At 44.5% G+C, this 22768-nt stretch overlaps 3 protein-coding genes across 4 annotated transcripts; 2 read left to right on the forward strand and 1 right to left on the reverse strand.

Annotated features, from left to right (window-relative positions):
- Positions 1-1917: 1917 nt before the first annotated feature.
- Positions 1918-15857, forward strand: LOC101772885 (sister chromatid cohesion protein SCC2). 2 transcript variants are annotated; one of them, XM_004955272.4, is made up of 28 exons: positions 1918-2296; positions 2407-2534; positions 5471-5604; positions 5671-5776; positions 5872-6122; positions 6277-6381; positions 6468-6579; positions 7157-7250; positions 7347-7533; positions 7615-8046; positions 8213-8739; positions 8810-9017; positions 9088-9138; positions 9225-9383; positions 9461-9625; positions 10186-10485; positions 10561-10713; positions 11425-11594; positions 12514-12619; positions 12861-13022; positions 13381-13485; positions 13571-13804; positions 13881-14014; positions 14093-14344; positions 14433-14730; positions 14844-14936; positions 15024-15149; positions 15243-15857. In XM_004955272.4, the coding sequence occupies exons 1-28, from the start codon at positions 2052-2054 to the stop codon at positions 15504-15506; spliced, it is 5301 nt and encodes a 1766-aa protein (XP_004955329.4). In that variant the 5' UTR covers positions 1918-2051; the 3' UTR covers positions 15507-15857. The 2 variants fall into 2 exon arrangements, with proteins under 2 accessions (XP_004955329.4, XP_004955330.1); XM_004955273.2 differs by lacking the exons at positions 1918-2296; positions 2407-2534; positions 5471-5604; positions 5671-5776 and having other exon boundaries at positions 6277-6377.
- Positions 15858-16335: 478 nt separating this feature from the next.
- Positions 16336-18562, forward strand: LOC101773575 (UDP-glucose 6-dehydrogenase 1). Its single transcript, XM_004955274.2, has 2 exons — positions 16336-16743; positions 16910-18562. The coding sequence occupies exon 2, from the start codon at positions 16960-16962 to the stop codon at positions 18370-18372; it is 1413 nt and encodes a 470-aa protein (XP_004955331.1). The 5' UTR covers positions 16336-16743; positions 16910-16959; the 3' UTR covers positions 18373-18562.
- Positions 18563-18966: 404 nt separating this feature from the next.
- LOC101773985 (probable WRKY transcription factor 32) lies at positions 18967-21522 on the reverse strand. Its single transcript, XM_004955275.3, has 2 exons — positions 21174-21522; positions 18967-20157 (listed from the first exon to the last, which is right to left on the reverse strand). The coding sequence occupies exons 1-2, from the start codon at positions 21476-21478 to the stop codon at positions 19425-19427; spliced, it is 1038 nt and encodes a 345-aa protein (XP_004955332.1). The 5' UTR covers positions 21479-21522; the 3' UTR covers positions 18967-19424.
- Positions 21523-22768: the final 1246 nt, after the last annotated feature.

Raw genomic sequence — 22768 nt, forward strand, 5'->3', positions numbered from 1 at the left:
TAAGAACTTTAAGAATCATGACATTACGAAATTGTTTATACTATGAAATAAATTATATAAGCAATGAAATAAAGTTCATTCTCCGAAAATCAATAACTTTATATCTAAACTGATTGGTACCTTATATTTGAATATCTCTAGAATAAGAATTTTAAGAATCATGACAGTACAAGTCACTTATACAATGAAATAAATTAAATAAACAATCAAATAATGTTCATTCTCCAAACTTTAATACCTTTATATCTAAACTACTTAGTACCTTATATTTTATTTTCAAACTTTTGATTAAGGGGTAGGATAACGAAACAATGTAATTTCAATTGTGCCGGAAAAAAAAACTTTGGATACGACTCGTGGCACAATTTGAATCTCGTTGATGACCATCCTACACTAGCTAGGATCGTGATTTTAACATCCCTATTCCCTGCTACGGATCATCACGATTCATGAAAAAAATATGGTCATTTGTGATATCTAAACTACAAAACCTTACACTAACTTGTCATTTTCAACTAGACAAAATAACCATAATTTTCATGAACTTCTGCACGTGCTCGTATGATAGTGTTTGCTACGTGTACATGTTTCTATTACTTTTTGATGTACACGAGTGGTCGTGTCGCAGGACGATGGTGGTGCATATTTGCGTTTTTCTTTCTGCATGTTCGAATTATCCCTCTGTATGTTTAGTTTCTTTTTTTTTTCTTTTTGTTTGGTTTGAGGGCACTCTGTATGCTTGTTTTTTGAAAAAAGAAAAAAGAATCAGCCCACCAGGCCCATGCCATCCCAACCAACCCAGCCCAGCAGAGGGAGCCCAACGCGCGCAAATCGGCGCACCCAAAAGCCTTTTCAAATTGCGTTGGTTGAGCCTTGGCTCGGTAACCAACCCACTTCACCACCAGTCCACTACTGCTTGCCGTCGTCGTCCTCCTTCCCTCGCACGATTCGTGTGTTCCTCCGGCCAAAAAATTTAGGGTGCGTTTGGTTTGGAGACAAGAAGGGATGGGACGGTGCCGTTCCTATTTTTTGGGATGGGATCATCCCGTCTTATGTTTGGTTGAGAGGGATGAATTCATCCCAGTTTTTTGTTTGGTACGATGGATTGAAAACGAGGGACGGATGGCTCGGGTAACACCGTTAGCTACATGTGTTTAGTGGGATCCACATGTCATATATGGGCCCACATGTCATCTTCTTTTCTTTTTTTTTTCTCCTCATCCTTATCTTCTCCAACCCGCTAGAGCTCCCGAAGGCCCAGGCTGCACGGCCCCTGCTCGCCCGCCGGAGCTCCGCGCCGCCCCCGCTCGCCCCCGCCGGAGGTCCCTGTCGCCCCGGCCGCGCCGCCCCCGCTCGCCCCCGCCGGAGGTCCCAACCGCGCCGCCCCCGCTCGCCCCAGGCCGCGCCGCCGGAGGTACCCGCTCGCCCCAGGATGCGCCGCCGGAGGGGCCTGCTGGCCGTGGGCACCGGCCGCGGCGCCGGGGTGCTCGCCCCGCCGGCTGGACCCGCTTGCTCCGGCGGCCGCTCGTCCCAGGCCACGCCGTCGGAGGTCCCTGCCGGCCGCCGACCCTGGGCACCGGCCGCGCCACTGGAGGACCCCGTCCTGCCGGAGACGAAGCAGCCCCGCGCCAGTCTTGCGAACGGAGAAGGACGGAGCAGACGGCGCCCGAAGTGGGATGACTCTGTCCGCTCGTTTTGGCCGGACGGGGTCATCCCGCATCTTGGGAGCATATTCCCATTTGTGGACCGTCCCGTCCCTCGTGACTCCGAACCAAACACTATCAAATTTGGGACCGTCCCGCCCCGTCCCGTCCCGTCCCCGGTACCAAACACACCCTTACAACTCAGCAGGCAGCGGCAGCAGTAAATAATAAATTGCTTCGCTAAGCATTCCCCATTCATCCCCCACCTCCCTCCCCTTCAAATTGAAACTCAAATCAAACCAAATCGAGCGAAACCAATCCCCCTCCTCTCCCCCAACGAGCGAATTCCTCCCCCCCGCTCCCCTCCCCGCCGCATCTAGGGTTTCGTTTCGCCCGCCCACGGCGCCCATGGACCCCGGCGCCGCCGGCGCCGGCGGCGGGACCCGGGCCGGCTTCGAGCGGGCGTGCCGCCTGCCCAACACCGTCCACTCCGAGATCGCGGCCCGCGTTGCCGGCTCCCCACCCTCCCGGCTCGCGCTCGGCTTCGACGACCTCCGCGACGACGAGCCCCTCGCCGCGCCCGACCGCCCCGACATGATCATGCAGGCAGCAAACATCGCCCGCATCCTCGCCGAGACCGACGTCTCCCACCTGTGAGCCCCTTCCCGTCCCACCCCTTCCGCCCTCGGCTTCCTTCACTCCGCTCGCTCCCTTCCCCGCGGGCTTAGAATTAACTTCACTGGGTGCGCTCTTCTGCCTGCAGGGGCTTCACGGAGGCCGACAACATCGACGTCGACCCCAGCCAGTGCTCCTGGCTCTGGATGGAGGTGCTCAAGCACAACCCCGACGCCTTCAAGGTCAAGGCCCCTGCGCCCCCGCCGTCTTTGCAAGGTAAACGCTCTGCAGATTGAGCCTTCCTCAGTCAGTCTCACTCCCGTACAGCTTAGCTAGGCACCTAGAACTGCCCATTGGAGTCAACATTGTAGTCTCTCTACCTCCCAGCTTCTGCTGCTGCTGCTGTATGTATTACTAGCAAGCTCACCAGCTTCAACTGTGGGATGCTTACCTCTGCGAACAGTACTCTGAGAGAGATGGCCTGCCTTGGACTGAACATTTCTTAAGCTCCTGTGTGTATTGTGATGTTGTTTAGCACTGTCTTCGTGATGGTTCAGTGCATGTTTTGACTTGCTGCTCTGATAAAGGTTAACTTGCTTTGAGTCTGCTAGAAAATTCATATGCTATTCCTATGCATGTCCATTGAACTAAGCGGTTGCGGTGCATCGTTTGGGTTTTGGTGTGGGCAGCAGTTATGCGTAGACACCTCAGTCCTTTTTGCCCTAGTCCATGCTGATAGCCAGCTGGCAGAATTCATATTTCGTTACCATTTCGGGATGCCTGTGCGCCACGTAACGCCTCTTCATGGACTGAGTGCCCCTAAGTAACTGTAACTGTCATTTGAACCTGTGTCAACCCCGTGATGCCGTTTGATTCATGATGGGTGGTGCTTACATTACTTAATGCTCCTGTGCCTTTTTGTTTATGGTCATCTGTATAGTAGCGCTGAAATGCTTCTAGCTCCATACACTGGTATGGAGGACTTGGCCATTAATAGATATGACATACAGTAGAACAGTGAGCATTTATATGCACAACTGTGTGAGCACTTGTGCATTCCACCCCGTGTGCATTGTCAACAACCTAAATGCGTGTCCGTCAATAGTTCAGTAATGACCTGGACATCCTGTGGATATGGCATGCATGATTCCGACATAGACTCTGGTGCCTTACTTGGTGGGATCAGAGAAACAGGATTCAGTTGCTAATCAAGCTGCGAGTCCCTTCTCAGTTTACTGGCATGCCAACCAAGGCCGCCACCCCACACGGCACTCAACCACCTCTTATTGTCCTGGACTTGTTCAGAATGAGGTGGTTACATTTTCCCAAGTCTTACTAATCAATTCCACGTAGTTCCTTTTTTGTTATTTGGTGCTTTTGCTAACTTTGGTGCTTAATTTTTTTCCCCAAATTGTACTAATCGAATTCCACGTAGTTCCTTTTTTTGTTATTTGGTGTTTTTGGTAATTTTAGTACTTACTTTTGTCCGTTCGGTGCGCTGCCACCTATATATAGCATTAAGGCCATGCATCGGAAAATGTACTCGACCTGCTATGTAGAATATGGGAGATTTTATTTCTCATGAGCTAAATGAGATTTATTTAATTTTATCGAGACATTTGGTCCCCCTACTTTGATCAAAGGTTCTTTGCTGTTTCGTCATGTTAGTCCATTTATTACTCACAATCAGGGGCCGGAGCTGGCTTAGGTGTGCAACTCAAGGCGTTACATGCTATGCTGGGCTACCTGATACATTCTTTCTTTTTTGGAGGGTGACGAGGGGCTGGTAGACATGGCCCAAGGCTACATCCATCCACTTTTTCTGGCAACATTTGACTGTTTTGAAGCAGATCAAAACTTCAAATGGTGGTTGATACCAACACCTTGTTCGATGGCTTGTACAGTGGCTCAGATTAAGGCTTAGGCCAAGTCAGAGCAAATTTTGCCCAAATTATTATGTTGCACCAAGCTCATTTTTTTTCTTGCTTCAAATTTGTTGCACCAACCTTACACCTCTGTTACCCGACTACTGGGCCTCTTCCTTCAGCAGTTCTTTTGATCTGTCTCGGCATATTTGTTTCTCAAATCTTGGATGCTTGTATGGTTTTACACTTTTACTCCTATTGGTGCCTAAGCATATGCTAATTTTCTCTGGATGAGCTCCACCCTATGATAATCGAATGGAAACCGGAACATCGACAAGTCCCTTTTTATCTCACTACTCCCTGTCCCAATTCTCAAACCATTGGCTTAGCTGTCAGAAACATGCCTTGTGAACATCCTGTCTATTGGATCATTTTTTTTATCAAACACGCAGGGGAACTGCATGCCATCGCATCAAGAAGGAGAATAGAGTTTGTGCTACAAGTTGTCCTCACTGTTTACATTCATGCCTTTTACATAATTGTTACTACTGTGACAGACTACGCTAAGCTCCAGCTGAATCTAGCACCAGCAAACCCTTGACCCCAGCCATGACTTTATTGGATCATAAATATGCAACAAATTGCACATGAAGAGACCAACTCGAGCTAGATAGATTAGTGGGTCCAAGCTAATCATTAGAGAAATTAGAAGGTCTAAATTGCTACTTTCCCTTAATCTAACACTTCCTATTTTAAAACAACCGCGTTCCTTCTATTTCTGCACCCGCGAATGTAAATTGTATAGTACCAACAGTCATGTGGAACTGTTAATTTCCCTTATACAAACCATTGGCTGTACTGCATGACATGCATGCTGTTTATGGGAACATAACTGGCACTAGTGGTAGGGAGTTTGGAAACGGGTCAGTTGTAACCTTGTAGTTTGTGGGTGCATTCATTAATATGTATGCAATATGAAATGTGTGTGATGTTTTCATTACTTGTTTTTTTGTTTGAGGTCTATATTTTTTCGGGAAATAATATTCAGATATATATGAAATGTTTGTAACTTATTCAATTCGCTCTACAGATTTGAAGTGTTAATGCAGAAATTTGTTCCATTTGGCAGCTCATCTTAGCAATACTGTGCGGACTTATTATTTATTCATGGTCTCTTTTTTGTATCATGTTAACCTGTCATACCCAAAACCATCGTGGCAGTGTGCTAATTCAATACTTCTATTTCATGTTAGCAAAGCATTTTCATGGATTTGTAAATGCTTTTGATTGTAGCACTTTTTATCTTGCAAAGTGTAATTTTTTTGTTACTTTGGTCAAGCTTTTCAGGTCCACATGAAGGCCCAGAATATCAAAATCAAAGTGAGATGCATTTTGAGTATCTTACGTCTAATATGAACAAAGCACGGAAGGAACCTGTATTTCCTCTGGATGACATCAACTCACGCAGAGAGCATCTTCGTGTAAGTTAGATACCATCAGTTTCTTATTGATATCAGTTCCTTGTGCTAAGAGATTTCCTTTTATAGAATGAACTAACGCCAGATTCAGTTGCTTCAAAGAAGCCAAAAGTTAGAAAGAAAGAAAATGGCAATTCTGTTTCAAGTTCTGGCCCCAGCATTCCTAATAGTCAAGGTTTGTTTCTATTGATTTGTATATCCTGCCCCATGTATCTTTCCTTTTAAAATTTTAAAAATTCAGCTGACTCTGGTTATAATTATGCTCTTTAGAAGTTATCGCCAACTTCTGTGAGATGGTGGAGGATTTCTGTGGAAGAGTCGAAATTCCTGATGATGCAGATGGCGGTGATTGGTTGTCAATACCACTTAATGATGTTAAGGTTCTTGTCAATGAAATTACATCTGTTCGATCCAAAAGGATATTGCATGAGGTTCCTATGGATACAGTTACAAGGTTATTACATGTGATAGACCGTCAGATCCGATGTTCTCAAGGTTTGTCAATAGATGAGAAGGAAAATGTGAGTTACTTACCATATCCGATGTTCCTAGTATTTGGCATTTTTAATTCAAATTTGCATAATCTTTTATTTATTTTTTTCTGTTTTAGAAATCATTGAGTAAAGTTGTTGCATATTATAGCTGAGCAACTAACAAGTGCTTGGGTATCTTCAGCCTGATGCTGAACCTATGGTTTTCTCGGCTTTGGAGTCCGTTCATGCAGCGTTAGCAATTATGACCCACCATGACATGCCAAAGCAACTGTATCGAGAGAAGTATGCACATGCTGAGTTCTTTTTTCCATCCTGTTGTGAAATGGTATGTCATGGTTGCTTACACTTTCCTTTTTTGCCCCCGTAAAACAGCTTATTGAGCGAATTATTGATTTCTCAAGGCGTCAGATCACTGACTGTATGGCAGCAAGTAACCCAACCTTCCGAGCTATCCACAAACCAGCTGAAAATGTTGCAAATGACGGTAATATCAAAGTTCACGCTGACATTTCTTTTTAGTATTTCTTGAATATATGCAGGAGAGCTGCATTATTGCAATAACTGAGTATAACAAAAGGAAACCCCAAGTACATGGGTAGATGTAGCCACCTGCCAGCACACACATGCACACAAAAAAACAATTGAAACACACAAACATGCGCACCGCCAATCTGGCAGCTGAATCATAGACTAGGATCCATGCTTAAGCTCTGCTATGCCTTTCGCACCAGCCATGCACCACAGTTCGGCCTCTTCGTGAATTGTACACTCGCCGTGCAGCGCTTAACTGATATTTCTGTCTTTGTTTTTTCATGATCGTGCAGCCACATTCCTCTTTAAGTTGGTTATATACGATTCTGTGTTTGCTATGCCTTCTGTACTACAGCATTTCCTTGACAAGATTGTCTAATGTTGCTTAATTTCATTATGTCTGAACCCAACCAATCTTTGTGCAATCTCTAGCTACGGTGATAGCTTGTGATCACTAAACTTGCCTTTTGGGATCAACTTATACATCACAATTCTTCACATTTGTATCTTTCTGTTTTGGTCAAATCTAGGAGATGATGATGAAGAGGATATGGAAAATGGACCAGTTAGCAAAAAGAGACGTACCACTACTAATCTAACTGCGAGAAAATCTTCTTCAAACAGGTACATGATCAATGCACTTCAAATGTTTTCCTTTTTCTAGTTCGTAATGGGGTATTACAAGGCGCTAATAGAGTTCATTTTTCTTTTCCGTGTCAGAGTTTCTGCTTCTGTTTACTCTGCTGTCCAGAAACTATGCTTGGTATTGGGCTTTCTCAAGGAACTGCTCACAACGGTGCGCTTATCAGATAGTTGTATTCTGCAGTTAGCAAAAACCTGCTTTACTACATTCTTGGTGGACAATATGCAGCTATTACAATTGAAAGCGATTGGGGTTATTGGCACGGTAATTTTCTCCCTACTTGCTCAATCTTTTTCTGCACATTCATATCTCGAAGAATTTGCTCATTTTCAAATCCTTGCACAGGTTTTTTCATCATACACACAACACAGGAGTTACCTGGTTGATGAAACAATTGTCCTTCTTCGTAAGTTGCAGTTTTCAAGAAATGCTGTTAGAACCTACCATCTGGCAGATGAAGAACAAAAGCAAATCCAGATGATAACAGCACTGTTAGTTCACCTGGTTCAGTTTAGTGCAATTGTTCCCGATAGCTTAAAGGGAACAGTTGATTGGAGCACTATTATTGATGCCCCAGTTGATGCTAGTTATCCAATTAAATGCCATGAAGCAGCAACAGAGGCTTGTTGCCTTTTCTGGACTAGTGTCCTTCAACGTTTTACTGCTGCTAAATCTCAAGATATGTCAGAAGCCAAAGGAATAATAGATAATCTTGTTCAGGATTTGCTAACGATACTTAACTTGCCGGAGTATCCAGCTGCTGCTTCTGTTCTTGAGGTAACTTTTCTCAGCAGTGCTGTTGCTAAATCTGAGATCATAAATGTAGGCATGAGCCAGCATTACTACTAATTCTTGAAACTTAATACATCACTTTTTTAATCACAGTCCACAACTTTGTTATGTATTTTGCATTGCCCTTAACTGCCATTTGATTTATGTACAGGTTCTCTGTGTATTGCTGCTTCAAAATGCTGGATTAAAATCTAAGGACACTAATGCTCGGTGCTTTGCTATTGACCTTCTTGGTGGTATCGCATCAAGGTTGAAGCGTGATTCTGTCACCTGTAGTGAGGAGAAGCTTTGGATATTGCAAGAGCTCACTGATGCAGGTAGTGATGGCTCGAAAATTTTGAAAAACAAATGTTGTGTTTGTCTTGGTGGAAGAGGTATAAATATAGCCTGTGATGTATGTGGAAGATGTTTCCATTCAGATTGTATGGGGGCTAGCAGTCAGGATAACTTACAGCATGATAGTGTCTGTCCCTTATGTTTTTGCAAACAACAACTCAGTGTGTTACAGTCGTATTGCCAGTTACAAACTAAAGAGAATGGCAAAAGAACTGCTGCCTCGGTTAGTAAGAAATCTGCCGCACCATCTGAGGTGCCAGCATTGGATATTGTGCAACAAATACTACTGAGTTATCTTCAGGAAGCTGGTCCACAAGATGATGGGAACCTGTTTACTCGATGGTATGTTGTGTGGAATCTTTGTCTTCTTTGTGCAAATGTCTTTGGAGATTGATACCCATTTTGTATGCAGGTTCTATCTATGTATCTGGAACAAAGATGACCCACATTCTCAAGAGAAGATTATCTACTATCTAGCTAGATTAAAATCTAAGGAGATTCTGCGTGATTCTGGCAATGGTTTGGTAATTTCCAGAGATTGGGCAAAGAAAATTTGCTTGGCACTGGGGCAGAAGAATTCATTTTCGAGGGGGTTTGATAAAATTCTTGCCCTTCTTTTGGTATGTGGTTGCTTCCTGATACACCATTTTAGTCTAGATACTGTAGAGTTAATACCCAATGTTTTTTCAGGCTAGCTTGAGAGAAAATTCTCCTGTAATAAGGGCAAAGGCTTTACGTGCGGTGAGTATATGCGTAGCATAACTATGTTTTGCATCTTTCTCATTTGGGCACCATTCATCAGTATCTATCGCTTAACTTTTCTGTAGGTCAGCAGTATAGTTGAAGCTGACCCTGAGGTCTTGGGTGACAAACGTGTACAGTCTGCTGTTGAAGGGAGATTTTGCGATTCGGCTATTTCTGTTCGTGAAGCTGCCCTTGAACTTGTTGGAAGGCATATTGCTTCACATCCTGATGTAGGCCTGAAGGTCAGTAGATATATCTAGTTACCTTATGACATATTTGTGGGCATTGATATGATTCACTTTGTATCCTCCCGTCGCAGTATATTGAAAAAGTTGCTGAGCGAATAAAGGACACAGGAGTAAGTGTTCGCAAACGTGCAATTAAAATTATAAGGGATCTTTGTGCTTCAAATCCAAACACGGACACAACGCATGCCTTTGTGGAGATTATTTCTCGTGTTAATGATGAGGAGTCCAGTGTACAGGTGAGTTGATATGAAAAACCATACTGGTGTCATGACAAAAAATTATATATCTGATTTGATTTGTGACTGTGATTGTTTTATTTCTTTTATTAGTCTATTACTCCAATTTTATTTCGTAATAGGTTATTCTTAAGTGCGTATGTGCTGTAATATTTGCTCTCATACATTAGTGTAGATAGTGTAGTTAGTTAAATATTTGCATGTTAATTGAGAAACTCTTGTTGTTTTTTTCCAAATAAAAAACATCCTCACTAGGAAAATTTTCTTACAGCACAAAAGGAAAGAGGAAGTAATTGGTGCACACCTTTTCTTTTCCTTTTGCTAAATTTAGACAATCCCCGTAAACATGAAAGAATTTATAACACCAATCTTGAAGGCACACTATAATAAGTCTGATCAATTGTTTATTATGGTTTCCTTATTGATGCCATAAAGGGTAAAACTGAGGAATAGAGGCTTATGGTATTACAGAAGAATGTTCAACATCTCTGACCTGCAATAAATATGTTGCTTTTGATTTCCATAGTAGTTAATTTAAGCTATATTCATTGCTTTTGTAGGATCTTGTATGTAAAACATTTCATGAGCTATGGTTTGAAGAACCTACTGGGAGTCATAAGCACTTGGTTGCTGATGGTAGTTCAGTTCCTATGGAGATTGCTAAAAAGACTGAGCAAATTGTTGAAATGTTGAGGAAGATGCCCAATCACCAACCCTTGATTACCATTATAAAACGTAACTTGACTCTTGATTTCCTCCCTCAGTCAACAAAGGCCACAGGCATTAACTTGTCCATGGTGGCATCACTTAGGAAACGTTGTGAGTTGATATGCAAGCGGTTGTTAGAAAGAATATTGCAGGTACTTTCTGACTGAGTCTGATAGTAATTGGACCTGTGTAACTGAGATTGATTCTTGTACATCTCTGTTGTGAAGGTTGAAGAAGGAGCTGCTAATGAGATGGAAATCCATGCACTTCCTTATATCATTGCCTTGCAAGCGTTTTGTATTGTTGATCCCACCCTCTGCATTCCAGTGACTGATCCTTCTAAGTTTGTTGTGACACTACAACCATATCTTAAGATTCAGGTGAGCATTGTTTGCTCCAGTTGAATTTGTGGCTGCCATCCCCACCTATACCAGAATAAGGTGTATCTAGCATCATCCTGTTTGATCTCTAAAGTTCTACATCGAATTCTCCTTAAGTTCTCTTAACTCGAGTAAAGTTCCTACATTTAGTAAGTGGGTGATGGTAATGTTTATAGTTCAGTTGCCCACCTGGTAATGTTATTCATTGGCAGTTTCTTTTCTTTATTTATGATAGCCAAGTGTTTCATTTTTTTTTCTGAGGCTGCAGTGCTGCACACCCATGTGTGCACTGTTTCTGAACATTTGTACCACATCATACAGTCCATCATGCTCCTCTGCTAGCTACGCTTTAGACATGAACCTATATCTCTATGTTCAAAAATTCTGGTGTCTTGTGTTTGGTACTGGACTATACTGAAAACAACAGGGCTAGAGTTTTTATTATTTTCTCAACTAGCTATATTCTTGTTGATGCAATTAAGTAAAACTTTTCTGCAGTGTGAGTTTGTGTAGTATTGTTTTGCTACAAACAAACTACAACAAAAAACATTCTTAGCAATTTTGACGTAGTTATGTGTGCAATTAAACATCTGAGATATCTTATTTGGAACTGAATGCATGATCATTAATCTTATGGTTATCAATCATATTCTGCCATTATTTTGCCCTACCACTAAAATTGCATTTGCTCCTGATCATCTATGTCAACAGATTGACAATAAATCAGCTGCCCAGTTGCTTGAAAGTATAATTTTCGTGATTGATGCTGTTCTTCCACTCATAAGGAAGCCACCACAAACTGTGGTTGTAGAACTTGAGCAGGATCTGAAGCAGATGATAGTTCGTCATTCCTATTTGACAGTTGTACATGCATGTATCAAGTAAATACATTCCTCACCTTAACTCTTAATATTTTTTGACAAGCATTCTTTTTCCGTAAGTGCTTTATTTGGGAATTCATTTTGTGCATTTGTTTGTTATTGTTGTGATATAGATGGAATATGTCTTTTTGAAGTTTTCTGATTCTTGATGCTTGTTATGGCAGCTTCTGTAGCATTACTTAACATGTTATTGCATCAGCCAACTCTCTCTTAGCAACTTTCATATATTTGTTGTTTGAGTGGTTCCTTCTCTTTTCAAATAAGTTGTTACTTTTGGGATAGGCTTGGGATCATATTTCTATCTAAGCTAAAATGAGCAACAATGCAGACAAGTTTAAAAGCTAAATAATACGGTGATGGCTAATTTACTATCATGTCAGGTGTTGAGCATCTGTAAATATTTGATTGTAGTGTTAGCAATGGGATAACTTATTTTATGTTAGTCGTCAATTTATATATCGGGGGCCTTAACTAGTGACAGTCAGTAATTGTCACTTCATATGTAGGGGGCCTGATCTTGTCAGTTACTCCCTCCAGTCACAAATAAGCAATGTTTTGTATACCGACATATTCTTTAAAACATGACTTTGACTAGTACTTTTTGTTACAAAGTATTTATAAAACAAAATTATACTTCTGTGAAACTACATTTTGAAACAAATGTAATCGTATCATTTTCAAATTTCTAAACTCGACACATAAAAAGTAATATGCAATCAAAGTTTAGAATGTTTGACTTAAGGCAACCCTCAAAACATCACTTATTTGTGACTGGATGGAGTACTAGATGCAGTTTTAGCTGCAGCAGTCAATTAAAGCATTGATCGATGAACCCACAGAGTTTTGTTCTGATCATCTTGCCAGACTTGTCCTGAAATATTCTTGTTTATTTCTCTCTCTTGCCCTCTTTTTTGGACAGGTGCCTTTGTTCCCTAAGCAAATCAGCTGGTAGAGGTCCAGGATTACTGGAATACCTTGTTAATGTTTTTTACAAGCATCTGTCTGGCACTAATACAGATAGTCAGGTATTATTCTATTTTTTGATTCATTGAATAGGTGCTTCAATCTTAAAAAAAATATGGAAAATTAAACTTGTTTGCACAAAGTAGTTTTTGTATTCTGAAACCTACAATTTTTCTATTATGTGCAACTAAGGACAATTGTAGAAGTACATTTATCCTTTATCTATTGGGCATGAAAATCACTGTTTCTCTCTCTCTCTCTCTCCAAGTTTCATATGCTTACTGTATTCATTCTGGAACTCAGCTGTTGGGTCGATCGCTGTTTTGTCTTGGACTGCTCCTTCGGTATGGTTATCAACTGATGTTAACATCTGAAAATCAGCTTGATTTCCCAAAGATTATCAACTTGCTCCAGAGAAGATATCTTCTCAGGGATGATTTCAACTTGAAGGTTCGAGCTTTGCAGGTGTGTGAGCCAACTTGTAATTCATTAATGATTTAAAAATCCACTTAGTGATAGGTGCCTAGTTGTATTCATAAAGTTTATGGTGTAATTCTAGGTGGCTTGTGAATTTTGTATATAATTTCCAGATTTAAGGATAGTAATCATCCATGCATGGTGATTAGTCAGAAGCAGGATTTAGAACTTGTGACATCTTTTATTTGAGATCCATAGCAACTTGTGCACCTAGCTAGCATAAATGACTATGCATACATAGCAAGGCACCTGTCCACATACTGTTGATTTTGTTGTTTCAGGCTTTACATATTTCTTTCATATGAACTGTTCCCTATAAGATGCTAATTTTCATCCGTGCATGCAGACTTTGGGATACATACTTATCGCGAAGCCTGAATTTATGCTACAAAAAGAAATCATGAATCTCATAGAGGCAACACTATCTTCTGCAGTTGATCATAGGTTAAAGGTATTTGAATTTTCTTATACTTTCATCCTCTCTTCTCTGGGTAGCATTTTTTTAATTAAAACAATAAATTAATCTGCTTGCCCAGATTCAAGGACTTCAAAACCTCTATGAGTATCTCCGAGATGCCGAAAGCCAACTTACTGCTGAGAGTACTGGGAAGCCTCCTGTACAGTCTGCAATAAATGGTGGAAGTGAAGTTCCTGTTGCTGCTGGTGCTGGAGACACCAACATATGTGGTGGTATTATCCAATTGTATTGGAGTTCTATTCTTGAAAGGTGCTTGGATACAAATGACCAAGTTCGCCAGAGTGCACTTAAGGTGAATTAGACAGGCATTATATTTCTTTGTTCACTTATTATTTTACACTACAAATCAATAATTCTTCTTCTTGTAGATTGTTGAAGTTGTACTTCGCCAGGGTTTAGTTCACCCTATTACATGTGTTCCGCACCTTATAGCACTTGAAATGGACCCATTGGAGGGGAACTCAAAGTTGGCTCATCATCTACTAATGAATATGAATGAAAAGTATGTCTGGTCCAACTTCTCGTGTTTTTGTGTTTTTTCCGTGGAATAAAACATTCTGATCAGTTGGAATTGTGGCAGGTATCCTTCATTTTTTGAAAGCCGCTTAGGTGATGGCCTACAAATGTCATTTATATTCTTCGAGACCACAGTCAGCAACCATAAACTCGCAGCAAACGTGAAATCAAATCCAATTGCTTTTGTCAAACCTGGCATAACTAGAATATACCGTCTTATCCGTGCAAATCGAAATTCAAGAAACAAATTTGTCCACTCAATAGTTCGGAAATTTGAGCCTGATGGCCGGAATCGCTCCACAGTTAGCTTTCTTGTGTAAGTAATTTAAGTAAAACTACACCTGTTAACCCTCTATTCTTTGATGGGTATTTGACTGACTATCAAGTTAACTGCCACAATGCAGATACTGTGCTGAAGTTCTTGCCTCCCTGCCATTCACATGCCCTGATGAACCACTCTATTTGATCTATGATATAAATCGAGTTATTCACTTGAGAGCAGGAGCGATTGAGGCCAATTTGAAAAGGTGGACTTCTATGGATCAGCCTCAAGATGCGGCGGGTATGGCAACATTGCCAGGAGAGAGTCATGTTGTCATGCATGAGCCTGGAGGATATTATGACCATAATGAGGGATATATTCCTGTAAGGGTGAATAACAATCCTTGTAGTACATCAGATGTGGACATGGCCAAAGTTCAGGTTAGTTATACATGTCCTGGGTGGTCCATCAGTATATATAGGAGGAAGGGATGTCTGCAATCCTTGCATTATTGGATCTTGTAATTTTCCACTAACTTATTCTTTGTTTTCAGGAGGATTGCCATGACGCAATAGCCCTGCAACTCCTCCTCAAATTGAAAAGACATTTGAAAATTGTTTATAGTTTAACTGATGCCCGCTGTCAGGTATGGCTCGCTCTTTATTTGGAGGCTAGTACTGCTATGGTGGGTGCATTTGCATGACACATGTTCTGTTTGTGTTTTGAAATACAGGCATTTTCTCTAAAGGAACCACCAAAAACTGGAGAAACTCTCTCCAAGCAGAATGTTCCTTTTAACATTGGCAACAATAACATCAGTCTGCCGAGCTGCCTGCAGGATGTAGCTTCTGTGTACCAAGTACTAATCCTGAACTCGACATTTATTTGCCTTGTTACATTTCTTGCATACCATACTCTTTAAAACTGATGTGGCTTTGGACATGGTGCTCAGGATTTCAAGACAGTGCTGCGGGAAGATTCCATGGACTTCGGTATGTACACCCCCTCTGTGCAGAGGAAGCGCCCAACCCCAAGAAGTACGTCGAGAGTCAGGAGGACAGCCGCCACAAGTGTTACAAGAGCCCGTGGCGGTGGCCGTGGTGGTGATGATGACGATACTGACGATGACGACTGGACTGGGGGGCCAAGAGTGCTGGACTTCAGCGCTCAGGCAAGCAATGGTGGCCGTGTAACAAGGCAAAGGGTCCAAGTATGACTGATCTTGGTGCTTTGTACATTGTAGGGAGGTCTATACGAGCTGACAGGAGACTTAGTGGGAGTGTAGGTTAAGGTCGTTTATTTAGGTACATAGCAGAAAGGAAAGGAAGATAGCTTTTTACTTAGATGCCATTAATCTGGAGCACTCCTTTTCTTGCTCTGCCCTTGTCCTCTTTGTAATTTCGGCTGGGCTTTAGCAAAACTGACAAACGGGTTGTGCTCCGTCAAAAGATCTGATTCAATGGGAATGAAATGGTTCCTTTTGCTTTGTTTGGAATACAGGTTCTGTATGCGTGTAATTGTTCTGGTTTCCTGATGTTGAATTTGTATGTGCTGAGGTTTATGTTCCTGTAATCTCATTCCATGGACTGGGAATCCAGCATGTTACCAGGTGTGGATGGAGCAACGCTTGTGATCTGTGTAAGATGTATTTGAATCTGGGCACGTCTTTTTGACGTGCAATCTCTATTCTTGTAAAAGTAGCAGAAACTCTTTCAACTCTAGACGTGTTTGAGGTGGCGGGCGCATAGCCTGGAAACCTTTCAGAGCTAACAAAGTGCATTTTCGTTGTTCTGCCGCTGATACCAGCTCACGCTCTTCCTTTATTCTCACCTTTCACTTGAGCAAATGGAATCCGGGGAAGGGAGCTGAATTGTGTGTCCGCGTTCTCTGCTCCATGTCCATGAGCAGAGGACACGAGTTGCTGTTCATCACAGAAGAAGCACCAACGAGCATCAGACGCTGACAGATTCAAGAATGGTGAGAACTGCGTGTCCGTGATGAGTTGCAGGGATCGAAACTGCTCTGCTAAGATGTATTCGAATCTCAGCATGTCTTTCTGACGTGCAATCTTTAGTCTTGTAAAAGTAGCAAAAACTCTAGACGTTTTCAACTCAATTCATCGCATCTTTGATATTTCAATCTCTAGACGTGTTGAGGTGGCACATATATAGCCTGAAAACCTTGCAATTTAACTGTGGTTTGGGAAGCTAACAAAGTGCATTTTTGTTGCTCTGCTGCTGATAGACCAGCTCACGGTGTCCCTTTATTCTCTGCTTTCACTTCAGCAATTGCAGGATTAAAGGTACTGCCATGGAATCCGGGGAAGGGAGTAGCTGGCTACTTCTGGTATGATCCTGTGCTTTGTGATTCTTCTTATGGTGTATTTAAAGATCTACTCCTTGCATAGTCTTTCCTCAGTTGCTCTCCTTCAAGATCGGTCTTCTTCAAAACTGGTACAGAAACGTTGTCCTGAACATGATCCTGATTCTTGATGCACATTGTTTGGGATGCAAACCTTGATGCTACTGACTGTTAAAGAGATACTTTCAGTTTGTTCTCCCTGAGAGATCTCGTTGCTTCAGCTGTAGTGTTAATCTTCCTTTTGCTTTGGACGCACAGTGAGCAGGGCAGCAGGCAAGTGAAGTCCACGCACGGGCGGGCAGGCCACCATGGTGAAGATCTGCTGCATCGGCGCCGGCTACGTCGGTGGCCCGTCCATGGCCGTGATGGCGCTCAAGTGCCCGTCCATCGAGGTCGCCGTCGTCGACGTCTCCCGCCCGCGCATCGACGCCTGGAACAGCGACCGCCTCCCGGTCCTGGAGCCGGGCCTCGACGCCGTGGTCAGGGAATGCCGCGGCCGCAACCTTTCCTTCAGCGCCGACGTCGACCGCCACGTCGCCGACGCCGACATCGTCTTCGTGTCCGTCAACACGCCCACCAAGGCCCGCGGCCTCGGCGCCGGCCGCGCCGCCGACCTCGCCTACTGGGAGAGCGCGGCGCGCGTCGTCGCCGAAGCGTCGCGCCCCGGCAGGAGCAAGATCGTCGTCGAGAAGTCCGCCGTCCCCGTCAGGACCGCCGAGGCCATGGAGCGGATCCTCCTCGCGCACGGCGGCGGCGGCGGGGCCGCGTTCCAGGTCCTCTCCAACCCGGAGTTCTTCGCCGAGGGCACCGCCGTGCGCGACCTGCTCTGCCCCGACCGCGTGCTCATCGGCGGCCCCGACACGGATGCCGGCAGGGCCGCCGCGCGCGCGCTGAGGGACGTGTACGCGAACTGGGTCCCCGAGGACCGGATCGTCGCCACTGACCTCTGCTCGGCGGAGATCTCCAAGCTCACCGCGAACGCGCTCCTGGCGCAGAGGGTCTCCTCGGTGAACGCCATCTCCGCTCTCTGCGAGGCCATCGGCGCCGACGTCTCGGACGTCGCGCGCGCCGTCGGCGGGGACGGCCGCGTCGGTGGCGCCTTCCTGAACGCCGGCGTGGGGTTCGGCGGGCCGAACTTGCAGAAGGACGTGCTGCAGCTGGCGTACGCGTGCGAGTGCCACGGGCTCGCCGAGGCGGCTGAGTACTGGCGGCAGGTGGTGGCGGTGAACGAGTACCAGAAGGGCCGGTTCGTGCGCCGCGTGGTGGCGTCCATGTTCGGCACGGTGGCTGGCAAGAAGGTGGCCGTGCTGGGGTTCGCGTTCAAGGAGGGCGTCGCCGACTCGAGGGAGTCCCCGGCGGCCGACGTGTGCAGGGGCCTGCTCGGCGACAGGGCCCACGTCAGCGTGTACGACCCGGCGGTGGGCGAGAAGCAGATACGGAGGGACACGGCGGCGCCGGCGGCGAAGGAGCGGCAGGTGCGCGTGGCGAGGGACGCGTACGAGGCCGCCGAGGGCGCGCACGGGCTCTGCGTGCTCACGGAGTGGGACGAGTTCAGGACACTCGACTACCGCCGGATCTTCGACGGCATGCGGAGGCCGGCGTTCGTCTTCGACAGCCGCGGCGTCGTGGACGTCGGGAAGCTCAGGGAGATCGGCTTCGTCGTCTACTCCGTCGGCAAGCCGCTGGACCCCTGGCTCAAGGGCTTGCCGGCGGGGGCGTAGACCGTTTCTGCTGTAAAATCCGACTAAACCAATGTGCTTTAATTTTAGTAGAAAAAAAGGATGTGCTTAAAATTAAAGTTCTTTAAGAAAACTTTTCCGGTAACAAAGTTCTGATTCGCCAGACTAATTTAGTACGAATATACGATCACTGAACATTCCATTCACACAAGACTGAAGATAACGTTCCAGAAAAGGCAGATGCAAAGTTGCACTGCATTCATATGATACTCCCTCCTCTAATATAAGGCATCCAAACGTTTAAAATTTATCCTCAAATACAAGGTATTGTAGGCACATTTGGATAATTGCCATTTAATTCTTTTTATAATTAACAAGATAAGGGTGATTGATTGTATTTGCAACTACTATTAACTTAGGGTACATGCGTCTTTTGCTACTCCTACTAATATATCATAAAATCTCTAGGATGCCTTGTATTTTAGGACGGAAGGAGTACATGCGTGCAGCTTTACCAGACATATCGTCCTTCATAGATCCGAGGAAGAAAAAAAATACGTAAATGGAAATTAACATGGACAGTTACCTGAACACAACATCAATGACTCAAAGCTATGATTACATTAACATAAAAAATTAGATAAACCTAGAAGGAGCTAGGTGATTTTTCATTAAGAAGAAGAAATAGACACCCAAATTTGAGCTAGGGGGCTTGAACTTGGGTGGTTAGAGTGCACAAGCACACCTACCACTCTAACCGGTTGAGCTAAGCTCACTTCCTTATGATTACATTAACACAAACTAGAATTAGCATAAACACACAAGTTTATTGTGACAATATGAATTCCTACGCCATTGTTTAACTGATGAATTCATAATCAATCAGTACTGTTCAAATAGCAACTGGCCTTGTGCAACTAATATTTTATCCAAGGCTGCCGACGATTGACCATACATATATGTGTATATATGTAACAATTACTTCTTATCTCTGCCGCCCAATATATAAGTAACTAGTATAACCAATCAGATGCTTAACTGTAGTATACTAATTCACCGAGAAATCAGCTACTGAATGCATGCAGCCTATAAAATCATCCATGCCTCATTGCCGGCGGCACCATGTCATCAAGAAGCCCATTGTCAACTGCCACCGGAGCACTAGCCGGCGATTCTGCCGTCGTCGGCGACGACGACTTGGGCGTTGATACGACGACGGAAGCCAATGCTGGCATCGTCATCGCAGATGACAAAGTAGTGGTAGGGTCGTAGCAGGGTGTCGCCAGCAGGTCCTGGTTGCAGTGTTGCAGCAGCAGCGAGGAAGGGGACATGGCTGCCGACGCCGCCGGCCTGCAGGCAAGCGGGTGGTCATTGTTGTTATTGAGAACGGCGGCGGTGGGGAGCTGCAGCGGCGGAAGGCGGTGGTCGTAGAGGTGGTGGTGCGCGGCGGCGGCGGTGGAGAATTCGAAGGCTGCCATGTGTCCGGCGGCGAGGGCGGCGCGCGGGAAGGTGACGGTGTGGTGGCAGTGCTGGCCCTCGTAGGTGGTGATGACGACGGAGGGGTCGTCGGAGGAGCGCTCGACGCGCTTCTTCACCGCGCACTTGCTGTTGGTGCACCGGTAGTAGCTCCTTGGGAATGGGCTGTTCTTGACGGCCTTCTGGCCGTACTTGCGCCAGCGGTACCCGTCCTCGAGGTGGTCGACGTCGCTCTTGGTCATGAACGCGAACCGCGGCTGCCGCGCACGCTTCTTATTCTGCCCCGTCGATGATTTATTATTATTGCTATTGCTGGTCGTCGTCATCGTCTTCCCCGGCGCCGGCTTGCTCCTGCAGGCACAGATGCATATCAACATGCAGCAGATGATGATTTTGGCAGAATGCTTTGCAACTCAATAAAAAGAAATTAAACTGCATGTGAGTGAAGATTACACTACTACTCGTACGTGTACCGACACTGTGGTCGGTGACCTACTTCCGTTCCATGCATGTGAGGTGCAACGCCCAGCATGATGGCCGATCTATCGTGCAGCTGCTAGCTGATTGAAGGCCACGACGTGGCAATTTTATTTTTTTGGCCTAGCTATATGTGTTTACCACGTCCACGTCACCATATATATTATCACTAGCACTGCACATTATGTTATTACATTCATGGTGGAGAATTATATACTTGTATGTTTAGTCAATTCATGTGCATATATAATGTAAAAAAAATACAAGAAAGCGCGTGGCTCAAATATAAAAAGAAATGGAATGGTAGACATGTACTCCCTCTGTTCCGTATTGCAGGTCGTTTTGCATGTTCAGTTGTATAATAATATCTATGAATAAAAAACCAAAACTGCGGAGGGAGTACTCCGCGAATCCCGTGCAACGTCCGCTTCCATTCCGACCAGAATAATCAACTCCTTCTCTCCCCCTTGCAAATTTACCCAACTACCCTCCCGTTCCGTTTCAAATTCATCCAGGTACCACGCCAAAAGTAAAGGCGCCCACCGTAACAAATCACAAATGATGGTTAAAAGAAATCCAAAAATTAGCCGCAATTTTTATTTTTTAAGAGAAATAAGGACAAGACGGGGAAATCAAAGAAAGAGGCCGGAATGTGCAACATTAATGATCCACGTACACGATCGAGAAGGCCACTGGGGAAAATTAAATTCTGCGCTAATGAAATAACAAAGTGAAAGAGGCGAAATGTGCAATTAGGCTAGCTATTCCAAGTGAGAATTACGGTTTGGAGGGATGGAATCGCAGCATCATCACCACAGGATCGGAGCGTGATGCATGCATATGAATTATATACACATGCTAGTTGAATTGAAGAAGCGCTGCTTGCTTACGCTGCCTCCGTCGCGGCTGCCGCCGGCTTCCCGTCGTCGGTGGAGCTGGACGACGCGCCGCCGTCCACCGACACCATCGACCCGGCCGGCTCCGACAACGACGGCGGCTGCAGCAGGATGTCGTCCTTGTCCTCCGGCGGATCCAGCGGCGGCGGCAGCGGCAGCAGCAGCTCACCGCCGGCGCCGTCGTCGAGCCCGGCGGCCCAGCACCCGAGCTCCGCGAAAATCGCCGACGAGTCGGCGTACGCGTCGGCCGAGAAGGGCCACTCGCCGGCCCCGACGACGCCGGCCGCTTCACCGGCCATGGCTAGCTTGGCTTCTTCTGCTAGCTCTTTTGGTTTTGGACGGGGAGAAGTTTGCTTGCTGGCGAGGGGTTGTCTTGTCTTGGTATTTATTTCACTGGACGAGCTGGAGCAAAAGGCAAATAAAGGTAGCCCCCGGCCGGTTAGTATAATTACTGGTGGAGTCGTACTAGCAGCATCAGATTGATTACCCGGCCGCTTGATTGCTTAATTTACTGCACCCATTAATTCCTGGCCCATTATTCCATCTGCTACATACTAATTAACTGCTGTTTTATCACTATATAGTACTCCCTTCGTTCCAAATGATAGGTCGTTTTGATTTTATTAGATTCATAGACTTTGTTATGCACTTAGATATACCCTATGTCTAGATGCATCATAATATCTATGTATCTAGAAAAGTCAAAACGACCTATAATTTATAATTTGAAACGGAGGGAGTAGCTGCTAGATTGACTAGTTTTTTGGTTGTTTTTTGCTAGACTAGTTTAAGTACTCAAGGCAAAACCATACAGTATTTCATGATACGAACAGATTAAACCATATATGTAGTATTTTTTAATATTTAATTTAATTCGGTATTCATAATTAAGGCGTACACGTACTAGTGCAGCTAGCTGCTGAGGTGCATGCATTTATCGGAAGCGAATAGACTGTTAGGTAAGTGTTAGGCCCAACGGAACGGAGGATTTCCCGTTGAGTCCACTCACCTATCCATTCTCCCTCTACTTGTGGCATCCGTTTCTCATTTCCATTCTCCCTCGTCCCTGTGTTTTGCACTGTTTCTGAAAAAGGGAAACTTTTTTTTTAATGTGCGTGCCGACGACTCTTTTTTCTACTCGATCGCCGGATCAAGATCGATCGCGTCCTTGGCCTGTTTCTACTTGTACTACACTAGGCGCTAGCTTTGATTTCATACATGAGCTCCGGTCTGGGTAAAGTTGGGGCAGGATGTGCCGGCCCATTCCCGGCCCCCAGGTCAGCTCAAATCATCGTCACAATTAATAATGTATCATCCACACAACATGCAATTCATCAACAACCGATCAAGTTATTTTGTATGCTAATTTTCTGGTGCTGTATGCTAATTTCCCCATTTTTCTTTTGTTTGCGTTGGTTTATTAGGCTTATTGGTTTTGTGCTTTATATTTGTGGACAACCAAGCATAATTATGTATTGAGTGCATTCTCATTTAATTATGTTATTTATATGACTACTCCCTCGGTACGTTCATTTTTACAAATGCATCTTAACTTGAGGAAATCTTCATAAACACCTCTTAACCTTCAT

This window comes from Setaria italica, chromosome II (assembly GCF_000263155.2).
Source record: "Setaria italica strain Yugu1 chromosome II, Setaria_italica_v2.0, whole genome shotgun sequence".
Lineage (NCBI taxonomy): Eukaryota > Viridiplantae > Streptophyta > Magnoliopsida > Poales > Poaceae > Setaria > Setaria italica.

What these genes read in the sequence shown, in the direction of transcription:
- LOC101772885 (XM_004955272.4), top strand. Translation starts at nt 2,052, where the DNA reads ATGGACCCCGGCGCCGCCGGCGCCGGCGGCGGGACCCGGGCCGGCTTC. An exon ending in GAGACCGACGTCTCCCACCT is followed by an intron (nt 2,297 to 2,406) that starts GTGAGCCCCTTC and finishes TTCTGCCTGCAG; the next exon opens with GGGCTTCACGGAGGCCGACA. An exon ending in GCACTAATACAGATAGTCAG is followed by an intron (nt 12,620 to 12,860) that starts GTATTATTCTAT and finishes TCTGGAACTCAG; the next exon opens with CTGTTGGGTCGATCGCTGTT.
- LOC101773575 (XM_004955274.2), top strand. Translation starts at nt 16,960, where the DNA reads ATGGTGAAGATCTGCTGCATCGGCGCCGGCTACGTCGGTGGCCCGTCC.
- LOC101773985 (XM_004955275.3), bottom strand. Translation starts at nt 21,478, where the DNA reads ATGGCCGGTGAAGCGGCCGGCGTCGTCGGGGCCGGCGAGTGGCCCTTC. An exon ending in GCAGCCGCGACGGAGGCAGC is followed by an intron (nt 20,158 to 21,173) that starts GTAAGCAAGCAG and finishes CTGTGCCTGCAG; the next exon opens with GAGCAAGCCGGCGCCGGGGA.